This window comes from Octopus bimaculoides, chromosome 11, assembly GCF_001194135.2.
Source record: "Octopus bimaculoides isolate UCB-OBI-ISO-001 chromosome 11, ASM119413v2, whole genome shotgun sequence".
In the NCBI taxonomy this organism is placed as follows: domain Eukaryota; kingdom Metazoa; phylum Mollusca; class Cephalopoda; order Octopoda; family Octopodidae; genus Octopus; species Octopus bimaculoides.
In genome coordinates this window covers 1,577,793-1,590,417 of record NC_068991.1, presented here as the reverse complement: position 1 = coordinate 1,590,417, position 12,625 = coordinate 1,577,793, and the positions used below count along the sequence as shown (strand labels likewise).

Genomic DNA, 12,625 nt, shown 5'->3' with positions numbered 1-12,625 from the left:
ATAAGTATACATATATATATATATATAAGTATATTATAAGTATACATATATATATATATATAAGTATATTATAAGTATACATATATATATATATATAAGTATATTATAAGTATACATATATATATATAAGTATATTGTAAGTATACCTATATATATATATAAGTATTTTATAAGTATACATATATATATAAGTATACATATATATATATATTTGTTCACCCTATCTATCTATCTATCTATCTATCTATCTATCTATCTATCTATCTATCTATCTATCTATCTATCTATCTAGACAGTTAGATAGACACCGAAGAAAAAGGTTGGCTGTGACCTTGAAACTTTTATTAGTAATTAGCTTCGTCAGACTGTCTCTTGAAAGCTTCCGACCCATCTAAACTTGGAAATTCCTTAATGAAATTGAACTTATTTAAATGTAGCCACTGGTCGTGGACTTGATGTGTGAATGTTGCCTACGACTATGCATAAAGCCATGCATATACCTACACACGCACACAAACAGAAACCTCTGTGTAAAGGAGCATAATCATGCATCTAAGTAAATACATACCTGAAGGCGTTTAAGCCCGCACAACACCTGTGCATGCTAGTCAACGATCCATGCCCTTTCAGCTTGGTCATAACTCAGCCGGGCCTGGCTGATGGAACCGATCGGCTCGTAGTCAGCTTGAATCAGTTTAGGGATTTCATTTTAGCTCGGAAATTAATCTCATTGAAAAAGTAATCACACGTAGACATATTTAGAGGCAGAACGACATATTATGTACATCGATATGATTCAATTTTGCTTGTAATTATTCTCGTAAACTCTGAAAAACAAGCCTTCTTTTTCATGTCAAAATATCGATTTAACTGTTTACATTATATTATTGGAGATCAATAAATTGTAAGTAAAATAAAATAAATAAATACTCTACTGCCTGCCGTTCTTCTTATCCCATTGAAACGCATTTAACGACCGGAGCAACCACAATGGCCTCACCATTCACAAGATGCATCGTTACAACAATACAATATTTACGTATCGTTTCTCACAGAGAATAATCAGTTCTCGTACAGAGAAAGAGGGTTTTAACAGTTCAATAATGGTTTTGTCGAATTCATTAAATGAAACATATGAAAGTTATTGATTAAGAAATCAAATGGCAATAGGGATGATATGCGTCGACTTTATAGATGATGATGATGATGATAATGATGATGATGATGATGATAGGAACAACGGGAACAACAACAGAACAATGATTACAAGAACAACAACAGTAATAATAATCCTTTCTATTATAGGCACAAGGCCTGAAATTGTTAGGGGAGGGGCTAGTCAATTACATCGACCCAAGCATTTATTTTATCGACCCCCCCCCCCCAATGGATTAAAGGCAAAGTCGACTTCGGCGGAATTTGAACTCAGGACGTAAAGCCGGACGAAATTCCACCAAACATTTCGTCCGGCATGCTGCCGCTTCTGATGATAAGAATAACAGAATGAATCAAGCGGAACTCGCATGGGATATGCCAGTCTCGACAGGTAAAAAACTGCAGAATAACCGATTAGATATCACTCTCTTACGGAACGAATTCAAAGAATGGATCTTCATCAACATCGCAGACCAAAATAATGTAATGTGAAGACAGACAATGCGAAAGATTATTTCAACAGGCTGTCTGTCTTTAGTTTCAAAATGTAAAATGAAAACAAACGCAGAAACAGAAATTCAAAGTATAAACGAGGAAATCCAGCGTTCCTATTTTGGTAGAATGACATCATCAGAAAACAAGAAAAAGAAAGAAATGACAAATAAAAAGGAAAAATGATATTTAGTAGAAGAGTTTTGTGTAAACATGATGAAATTCACCTGTCATTTTATTCATTCCTCCATGATATGTTGTTTGTGATTCACAAATATATTTGTCCTCATGCATTTGGACTGACATCGGGGATAACTGGAAACAGGCAAATGCTTTTGTACGCCATTATGTCAAACGCGGTTGCAGTAAATCACGATAGAAGGAAATTGTAAATGACACAGCTAAGATTGGCAAGGAAAGTCAAGATTTTACGCATAATTTTAGCAAATATGTGACATAATTCCTTTTAGTGATTAACTGGCACCGAAACTTCGCTAGCATTTCAAAAGTGTTGCGTGAAAGTTATCAGCATATTGAAGATAAATATACCCATTTCAAACAAATATTTTCTCTGTCGCCTTTAGATGTAATAAAAATATGAGAGGAATATTAACCACTACCTCGAACTCCAAGAAAACTATCATTGGAGCGTCTGAACGCTGCACCTTGAAAATCAGCCGCAAGAGAGGTAAACCCTGTTCATTGTGCAACAACATGCGTCAAGTCAATTCCATCACGAATCCTAACAATTAAATAAAAGGTTCAATGGACACAGGCATTGATGCCAGGCAAAATAGTAGTAGTTCAAAAGAAATTGCCGAACATTTTGAATTAAACGGGACACCTGAAAATGCACATTCTCAGAAATTATTCTGAACCTACTGAGTGTATATATACGGCGTGGCTGTGTGGTGAGTAGCTTGCTTACCAACCACATGGTCCCGGGTTCAGTCCCACTGAGTGGCACCTTGGAAAAGTGTTTTCTACTAAACCCTCGTGAGTGGATTCGGTAGACGTAAACTGAAAGAAGCCCGTCGTACATATATACATGTGTATGTGCTTGTCCCTTCCACCATTGCCTAACAACCGATGCTGGTGTGTTTATGTCCCAGTAACTTAACGGTTCGGCAAAAGAAACGATAGAATAAGTACTAGGCTTACAAAGAATAAGTCCTGGGGTCGATTTGTTCGACTAAAGGCGGTGCCCCAGCATGATCGCAGTCAAATTACTGAAACAAATAAACAATAAAAAACACACACATGCACACAGAGAAAGACACTTACACACGTATAAACTGACGTTTATAAACTTGCGTTTAGGTTTTAATTGCTAATAAGCTACCTGTACAATTCATAGAATACACTTCTACCGTGATGGTGCTCTTGATGGTTTTGGGGTTTTATATTCTCTATTATTATGATGATGATTGTTGTTGTTGTGGTCGTTGATGTTATTGTTGTTGTAGATCGTTGTTTGAGGATTCACTTTCGTTATTTGCTTTTCTTCGTTTTTGTTGTTGCATTAAAGTAGCAAGCTGGTAGCACCGTTAGCAGACCGGGCAAAAGGGTTAGCAGCATTTCGCTCATCCTTATGTTCTGAATTCAAATTCTGTTGAGGTCGACTTTGCCAGCTACTTTTTCTGAAGTGATAAAATACGTATCCGCTGACGAGCACTCCTTTAATCGGGCAGGTAAGGAAGTTTTTCATTTGTTTGGTACGTATGACGAAATAAGTCGTCTGGTGGACGAGGTCGGCAGCTATAATGACCGAAATGCTCCTCTGTGGTAGAACCCTCATCGAGTTTTTCAAGTTTTCCTTGAAAAGGAAAATGAGGATAGAGAGGGACTTACTGTCTTCTGGTGAGTTTATAGAATGGTGGGTGGATGTGGCAAAATGGCAAGACAGAATGACACTGCTCTAAGTGAGAACCTGTCAGTCGGAGAACAGGGATTGGAATAGGGGCTTGCCCTTCGATTTGAAGATCTTGAATGGTGGGGTTCCTCGATTTATTCCTAGAGGTTCTCCTGTGTCAGGTGGATCACAACACTACCACCCGCTTTTATTTACATTTACTTCTGAACTTGTGCTCTGTCTAATTCCTTTCTTTTGTTTATACTCTATATCATGAATAATTTACCATTTCCTTTTTTATCATACAATTTTATCTAAATTCCTATATTTTACGTCTATCTATTTTATTGTCCACCCCATCCGCCAACTTGGTGGCATATAAAAGAAATCATGTTCATCATCGTCATCGTCATCGTCGTTGGTGGTGGTGAGGATGATGACACTGTCATCATCATCATCAACAAGCAGAACAAGAAAAGCAGCAGCAGCAGCAAGAATAACGATATTTATAATCAATTACAAAACATGTTGATTATCGATTCTGGATATTTTATTCGGAAACTATTTGTCATAAAAAAAGTTATCGACAAATATAAATAGAAACAGAGTAAATCGCTTCTTTTGAGAGAAGACAATATATCTTTAAAGAAATGGATGAGCAGAAAGGAATATTTCAACAACAACAACAACAGCAATGACGAAAACTGCAGCAACGAGAAAAGCAGCAAAGTTGATGACAGCCAGATCAACATCTTTAATAACCTCATCGATATCACTAACAAAGACAAACACCAACGTTAACACAAGCTACAACATCGACAACACCGCAACCTGCAACAACAAAATTATCGGTTTCAAATCTTGGCACAAATTTTCTGGGTTTGGAGGAGTATGTTGACTAAATTGACCCTAGATCTCAGTAGTTATTCCGAAAAAATGGCAGGTAAAGTCGACTCCAGATTTTTTGGGATTCAGAACCTAAGGTTGGACGAAATGCCGCGAAGCATTTTGTTCGGTGTGCTAACGATTTTACCGGCTCGCTGTCTTCGCAACAACATTAATATCGATTTCTCATTGTAAGGCGGCGAGCTGGCAGAAACGTTAGCACGCCGGGCGAAATGCTTAGCCGTATTTCGTCCGTCCTTATGTTCTGAGTTCAAATTCCGTGGAGGTCGACTTTGCTTTTCATCCTTTTGGGGTCGATAAATTAAGTTGTGTACTGAGATCGATCTAGTCGACTAGCCCCCTTCCCCCAAAATTTGGGGCCTTGTACCCAGAGTAGAAGAGAATATCGGTTTCACATGTTCGTAGAAGGCCAGCAATTTTGAGGGAGGGAGAAGGGAAAAATCCACCCCGATACTCATCTGGTACTTACTCTATTAACTCCGGAAAGATGATATTTATGTTGACCCTGGAATGATGAAAGGTGAAGTCTACCTCGGCGGAATTTGAACTCAAAACATGACGGCAGACCAATTTTACCCGGCGTGCTAATGGTTCTGCCACCTCGCCAGTTTAATGCAACAACAACTGCATCAATAACACCACCAATACCAACAACAAAGACAAAAACAACACCCTGCACAAAAGAAACTCTTCTAACATCACTGTCTACAACAACAACAACAATCATAATAATAGTACAAAATATAAAACCCATCGACCTGCAACAGCCTCATGATGAAGCCTCAGCGTACTTCCTCTATCTTCTAGAAATAGCAGCCAAATCTCCGTCGTGAAGTGGGCCCTAACCCACCATAGTCCTATTCGACCTGAGGCCGGATCGAACAACAGTGACGGTAGCAACAACAACGACAAGAATAATAACCAAGAACTCCACTAGCACTAGCACCACCACAACCACTTCCACAATTATCCTCACCCAAACCACCACCATCATCACTGCCGCTCCCACCACTCATAGCAACAAGATCAACAGCACCGGTTGCACTACCAACACTGACGACACCACCTCCACCTCCACCTACCACTTAAACCAACAACAGTCATTACACTACTATCACTACGACGACTACTAATAACATCACCATTACCACTACTAACCACCACAACAACAGCAACAACAAATACAAATTGTTATTGAAAGCCTTGACTAGCGTCGTCAGGCATTCATTGACAAGAACACTCGTCGAAAAAGTAATTATTAAAACCGGTAAATTTGAGATAATTTAATACGAAGTAATTGTAATTACTAATATTTTTCTGAAGCAAACAAAACAAAACTATTTCCGACACCACTTACCGCCAAATTTTTACCCCCTCTCCCCAAAGAAACGAATGGGGAACAAAAGGAAACATGGCTGAGAAAGAAATTTAATCACGTGATAATTGTGACAATAAGAGAAGAGAAACAATCAAGTATAATGATATAAAGAGAATTATTGTTTGATTGGTTGTGGTGCTTGCTGAATATTCAAGCTCTGAGAGAATGGAACTTTGGTAGAACTGCAAGAATTATTTACTGTCAAGTTGCTTATAGGCGCAGGCGTGGATGTGTGGTAAGTTGACTCCGAAACTCATAGTTTCTGGTTCAGTTCCACTGCCTGGTAACTTGGATAAGTTCATTCTATTATGGCCTCCAGCCGACTAAAGCGTCGTGAATGAATTTTCTAGACGGAAACTGAAAGAATCCAGTCGTATATGTGTGTATGAGAGAGAGAGAGTGAGTGTGTGCATGTGTGTGAGTGTGTTGTGCTTTGTTTGTGTGTGTGTCATTACTACTGCTTGTCAAACGTTCTCGTAACTTAACGGTTTGGCAAAAGACCTCAAGAGAATAAATATGAGGCTTAAAATATATAAGTACTGGAGTCGATTTATTCGAGTAATAATTCTTCAAGGCGGTGCCCCAGCATGGCCGCAGTCAAATGACTAAAACAAATAAAGGATAAAATGATAAAAGAGACTTTGACATTATGAGTTCCATTTCCACGAAGTTCGACGTAGTTATAATTTATGGTGGGGTCGGCAGCGTAAAGGACCAATTATGTAGAGAGAGAGAATTAATCGAATGACACAAGTGTCTCTTATTTTTCACCCAAATATTTATCGATATACATCACTCGTGAAATTTAAATAAAAAAAAATACAAATCATGAAATGATTCCTTATCTTAAATATAAATAATTCACACAAAGTTATCATTAACCACTTTGTTTATGCATGAAGAAATTTTGTCTGAGAGATTTCACTGAAATGTTACATTAATTTAGTGAACAAAATTATTATAAAGATATTCCCTTTGATGTTCGTTGTCTATCATAAACTTATTATTAATACACACACGCATATATTCACAAGGGTATGAGCTTTTATGTAGTTGGTCGGCCTGCTAGAAAAATACGTCCAGCTATCATCCTGTATAACAGGCAGAAAGTCACATTATAAGCATAGAAACAGAAGTTTGATTAGGAATGTTGTTAATGGAGAAGTCGAAGAAGAGAAATCGAAGCATATATGCGGTTCGATAAGAATATTTTTCTATGTGGTGAATTGTAGTGAAAAATATAAGCACAAGGAAAATGCACAGAAAATTTATTTGGACAATGTATGCATATATATATATGTATATATATATATATATATATATTCTTATACAATTCTAATTTTCTATTTGACGGGTTTTTAGAAGCAACGCATCAACTTTATATAGACCACACATTGTTTCAGGGAATTCATTATTAAATTCATATAAAATGTATATGCCCACTATGGGCATATACATTTTATATGAATTATTTATATGTGTGTGTGTCTGTGTTTGTTTGTTTGTGTGTGTGTGTCTGTGTAATAAAATATTTACATCGACGACCGGTTTCACTTGTGCTAATTATGACTAAGAAATTAGTGAGAATGTAACAAACTGATGCTGCCATAAGAAGTTTTCGTTTCATGTTCATTGGAGGAAAAAGATTTTGTACACACACACACACACACACACATGCATACATACATATGCAAATATACGTGTGTGTATGTGAGTGCGTGAGTGTTTAAATGTACAAATATACTAAAGTTCCTGTTTATGTTACAATAAGGGCATTTACAAATTAAATTGATGGATTACTCAATGCATTTGGTAGCTTACAAATTAATTATTCTTTTACAAGAATAGTATTGACAGTGAATTCAAAGTTTCGGCCATCTGATTCTTCATCGGTGATCCTCATTGGTAATAATCATCGGTGAGCTGGCCGAAACTTCGAAGTCACTATTAAGAAGAGTCGTGTTTAAAATTATATATATGAATATATGTATACATATGTATACATACAGAAAGTTTGTTGTACTTGAAATAATGTTTTCAATATTTTTAAAATAAGCATTTTTAGTTAAACAGTATTAAAATATTATTTATTAATCCTTCTCTAAGAAAGTCAGCCTAAATTTCAATCATATACCTAGTTTGAAAAAAAATACGTAATATAACATTTATTTTTCTGAAAACGAAAATAGAGGCAAAATTTTAATAAGTTTTTAATTCTTTCTTTTTTTAGCTGAATATGTTTTATATTAAGGGTAGCCGTGTTTAAATGGACAAACCGTTTGGATTATAATTTTATCATCTTGCTGTCCGCAAAGTGACGAGTATCGAATAAATATGTGATTAAGGCTTTAAATCATTATTTTATTTAAAAAAAATTTACCTAAGGGAGATAATACAAATATGCCAATGACGTAAATTTTGATTTTTCAGTTATAGGATGATGTAGTGAATGTTGTACTTAAGAATTTCTTAATTGAAATCTCCATTTCAAAGGATCGAAAAGAATCCCCGGACGTGTCGTTAATAATTTCCGGTAGATTCTGGTTTTGTTTCTACCATCAAAATAGAAATTTTAATTCGTTTAGAATTTTTTACTTGCAGCATAATTAATGATGATTGGACCATAAATGCCACTGTTGCTGTTGTTGTTATTGTTGTATAGCCCCAAGTCCACGGTGAAGGAGTAAACTGATGGATTAATTAAAAGGGATTACTGCTGTGATGATCACACTTTGGGGCGTTCTGAAGTTCTTGAAAGTTCTCGAAGCAGTGTAACGCGAAGTTATTAGTGTTGTTTAACCCCAGGGTAACTCTGATGGAGGAGACCAATGATCAATGTAAGGCATACCACTCATAACATTCTCAAAATTTCAAGAATAACAGCATCTGATACAGTGGAGATTTGGTTGCTATTTCTAGCTAGTTCAACCACCAGGTAGAGTATCCCTATTAAATCAAGAGCATAAATGTTGCGGTAGAAAGGATTAAACTAATCAGGTACATACTTGTATTAGCTCGACCTCAGCCCACACCTTCCTGAAGAGTAGGATTCATTACCGATTCATGGCGACGTAACTAGTCCTCCGTCGGTTACGACGATGAGCTTTCTTGTTGATCCGATCAACGGAACACGCACGGACATTTATTATGCATTTTGTAGCAGAGAAGCCAAAAATTGATTGAAAAATCCTTATATGGTTTTTTTTATATTTGGAGTAATTATTTATTTGAAACTATATTTCTTTGAATCGCCCTTTTGGTCACCATCATAAGTTTCACTTCAGAATTAATTCTTTCATTTCTTTTCCGTTGTTTATGTGCAATGTTATGTTCAATGGGTTTGCTGTATCTTACAGAAGGGATACGGTATTGAATTTGTCTATTTCGTTGTGCAGAGTGGTATAGTCGATCAAACGGCAGAATGCACGGAACTCTTTTTTTCAGATATGTAATACCGTTTATTTTACACCATTCTTAAATCACGCTTTATTCTCTGAGAATGTATGATATCATACACTCTGTTGGATTACAAAATATTAGATAGACGTTGTTAGAGCAGAAAAACTTAATGGTCGTGCATGGAATAGTTTCTGGATAATTTGATCAATCATCTGTGGCACGATGCTAAAAAAGTTTAGAAAAATAGAAATAAAAGGATGAAATAATGACAAAGATGACGACGGAGGAGAGAATATCTCTCAACACATGATGTTAGAGGTTGAGGTTAAAATGACAAATAGACATACCTTGCTGTGTTGGTAGTGCCAAGTCTTTGTCAAAATTGACAGAGAGTGTCTTGGCTATCAGACTGTAGGCAACCATCATCATCATTAACGGTAACAAGAAGAGTATAATATCCAAGAATATTTGATAAACTTTTCCCAAAGTTTTGTCTGGCCAAATCTCGATGCAAAGTTTATTGCCGTTTCGCATGGTTCGCAACTGTTGGAAAATGGCCACCGGAAGTGTGAAAAATAACGCCGACAACCATCCGCCCAGGATGATCTTGTAAGCATGGGATAAGGTCTGCCAGCGTCGTGATCGGAGTGGGTGACAAATCGCGAAATAGCGCTCCAGTGAGAGGGCGAGCAGAGTGAAAGAGTTCACAGCTACGATGGTTGCTGCAAAGAGAATAGAAAGATGGTGATAATGAGGATGATGAAGATGATGATGACTATATAGACTTATAAGATCGACGGTCTAACCACTGAGCCATGCGCCTCCATATACGTACATGCATACATACATATATACATATATGTGTACATATGTATATATATACACACACATATATATGCATACATTTTATATCTGTATATACATGCATACACACATACAAACATACTTACACACACACGTGTGTGTGTGTGTGTGTGTGTGTGTGTGTGTGTGTGTGTGTGTGTGTGTGTGTGTGTGTGTGTGTGTGTGTAGATAGATAGATAGTTAGGTTGGTAGATAGGTAGGTCCGTAGCATATATTTAGAAGTCCAACATAGATTGCAATACAGTTGCCGAGTTTTATTAGATTGCAATTTTTCAGACAATTAATCAAATCTTTAGAAATACACAGATTTCCAATATTTACATCTCGACTATGTTTCGGTCAGTTTGATATCCAGTTGCAACTCACAGAATATGTAAATATTGAATATTATTTCATCTCTAATGATGTGGTTAATTTGGCGAAAGATTTTCATCTAATTAACTACAACTCAATGCAACCATTTGAATATATCATTCCTAATTGCTCTTTGGTGTAAAATTATAAAAACAAGACTTAAGTATAAAGTGATAGAAATATATTTCAATGAAACATTAATAATAATAAAAGAATACGTCGTGAAGGTTTTTATTGAAAACATGATCCGTAAAATTTGGGAGAGGGGATTAATGGTTTTATATCTAAATGTGGAAATATTGAAAAGAAAATGGTAAAAGAACGTTCCGATTTTGAACGGGAAAGTAGGATCACTCATAGTTTATAAAACTACGAGTTCACTGAAAGACCGGCTTATCGAAACACGAGAAAAATAGAAACACTACCGCAGGGCTCACTGAACTATTAGTTTAGTGAAACGCTGGAACAACAAAGCACCAGTTCAGTGAGATACTGGTTCAATGAAACACCGGCTCACCGGAACGTTGGCTTACTGAAGCACTGCCTCCGTGGTTCACAAAACCACCAGCTTACTGAAACACAGGTTCAGTGAAAGAGCTACCAATTCAGAGCCAGACGATGCACCATATGGACAAGTTTTCAAAACTGGCAGCACTCTAAAACTGAAGAGTATTTCATTTATTTGTAGAGGTAAATCTCTAGTCCTATGAAGAAGCTTACGATCATGCGAAGGGATCTAGCTACAAACCCATTTTTTTGAGGGCCCTACACATAGCCGTCCGTGTAGCCCCTTCCAATCGTGTATACCTCCAAAGGTATCCCTGCCTCAACAGTACAATGATGTTATAAAATGAAAGACTTTATAAATATTATATTGAAGTGGCGCAGTGGTTAAAACGTCAGCTGGAATGTTTCCCAATCTTTTGTTTTAAGACTCTTTGATTTGAGTTCGAATCCCGCTGCAAGTTTCATCTGTGCCATAAATTAGCAGCTCAGAATAGTGGATTGGTAGAATTGTTAGAGCAGCAGACGAGATGTTTTAAATGTGACGGTCCCCGTCGTTTGACGTTCGCTCACTACTCGCACGCTAACTGAAGCTATCAAGGTAGACTCCGGCATTTCTCTACAAACGGACAAACACCTCGTCGTCTCATCACTGATATAGAGACAATAAGGACAAAGTATTCTTTTCTACTATAGGCACAAGGCCCGAAAGTTTTGGGGGAGGAGGCGAGTCGATTAGATCAATCCCAGTACGCAACTGGTACTTAATTTATCGATCCCGAAAGGATGAAAGGCAAAGTCGACCTCAGCGGAATTTGAACTCAGAACAAAGACAGACGAAATACCGCTAAGCATTTCGCCCGGCGTCCTAACGCTTCTGCCAGCTCGCCGCCCCACAATAAGGACAAAGTATTGAGATGGCAAAACCCGAGATACAAATCAAATTCTGTTGCAAAGTTGATGATGATGATGATGATGCTACACTCATTGTTCCTGTAATTGTTCCTGTCGTCGCTGCTGTCACGGTTGTTGTTGTTGTTGAGATGCAGTTGTTACCGACAATAGTAACACTGCTATTGTTGTTGTTGTTATTGTCGATGTTTTTGTTGTTGATGTTGTTCGTGCTGCTTTTCTTAATGCTGTTATTGTTAAATACTATTCTTGTTCTTGTTGCTTACATTGTCAGTCGCTTCGGGTTGTTCTTACTGTTGTCCTAATCTAACAGTCCGCCATCTTACATTTTCCATCTTTGTAATTAACTGTTTAAATCACCATCACCATCATCATCGTCGTCGTCGTCACACCTTATCTTCTATTTCAATTTCACTTTGCTCTTATTGTTTCCATTATAGTCGTTACCATAGCTACGCTGTTGTTGTTGCTATTTTTATTGTTATTTTTCTATTCTTATTAGTCCTTTGTGGCTTCATAGAAACTCTGCACACACGTTTCTCTATTCATGCATGTGTGTGGGCGCGTGTGTCTGTGTGTGTGTGGGTGTGCGTGTCTGTGTGTGTGTGGGCGTGTGTGTCTGTGTGTGTGTGGGTGTGCGTGCGTGGCTACATAAATATACAACTATAATTATACACATTTATATATATATATATTTATATTTATATATATATATATTTATATTTATATATATATATATTTATATATATATATATATATATACGTATTATATATATATATATATTTATATATATATTTATATATATATT

General features: G+C 36.7%; 1 protein-coding gene across 3 annotated transcripts in view; it reads right to left on the bottom strand.

Moving 5' to 3' along the window:
- LOC106876555 (cholecystokinin receptor type A) overlaps positions 1–12,625 on the bottom strand; it is a 297,317-nt gene that overhangs the window by 25,782 nt on the left and 258,910 nt on the right. For all 3 annotated transcript variants that reach the window (XM_052971429.1, XM_052971430.1, XM_014925151.2), the window contains exon 3: positions 9,530–9,904. In XM_052971429.1, coding sequence (XP_052827389.1) covers positions 9,530–9,904 — 375 coding nt within the window. The remainder of the gene's footprint in view (positions 1–9,529; positions 9,905–12,625) is intronic.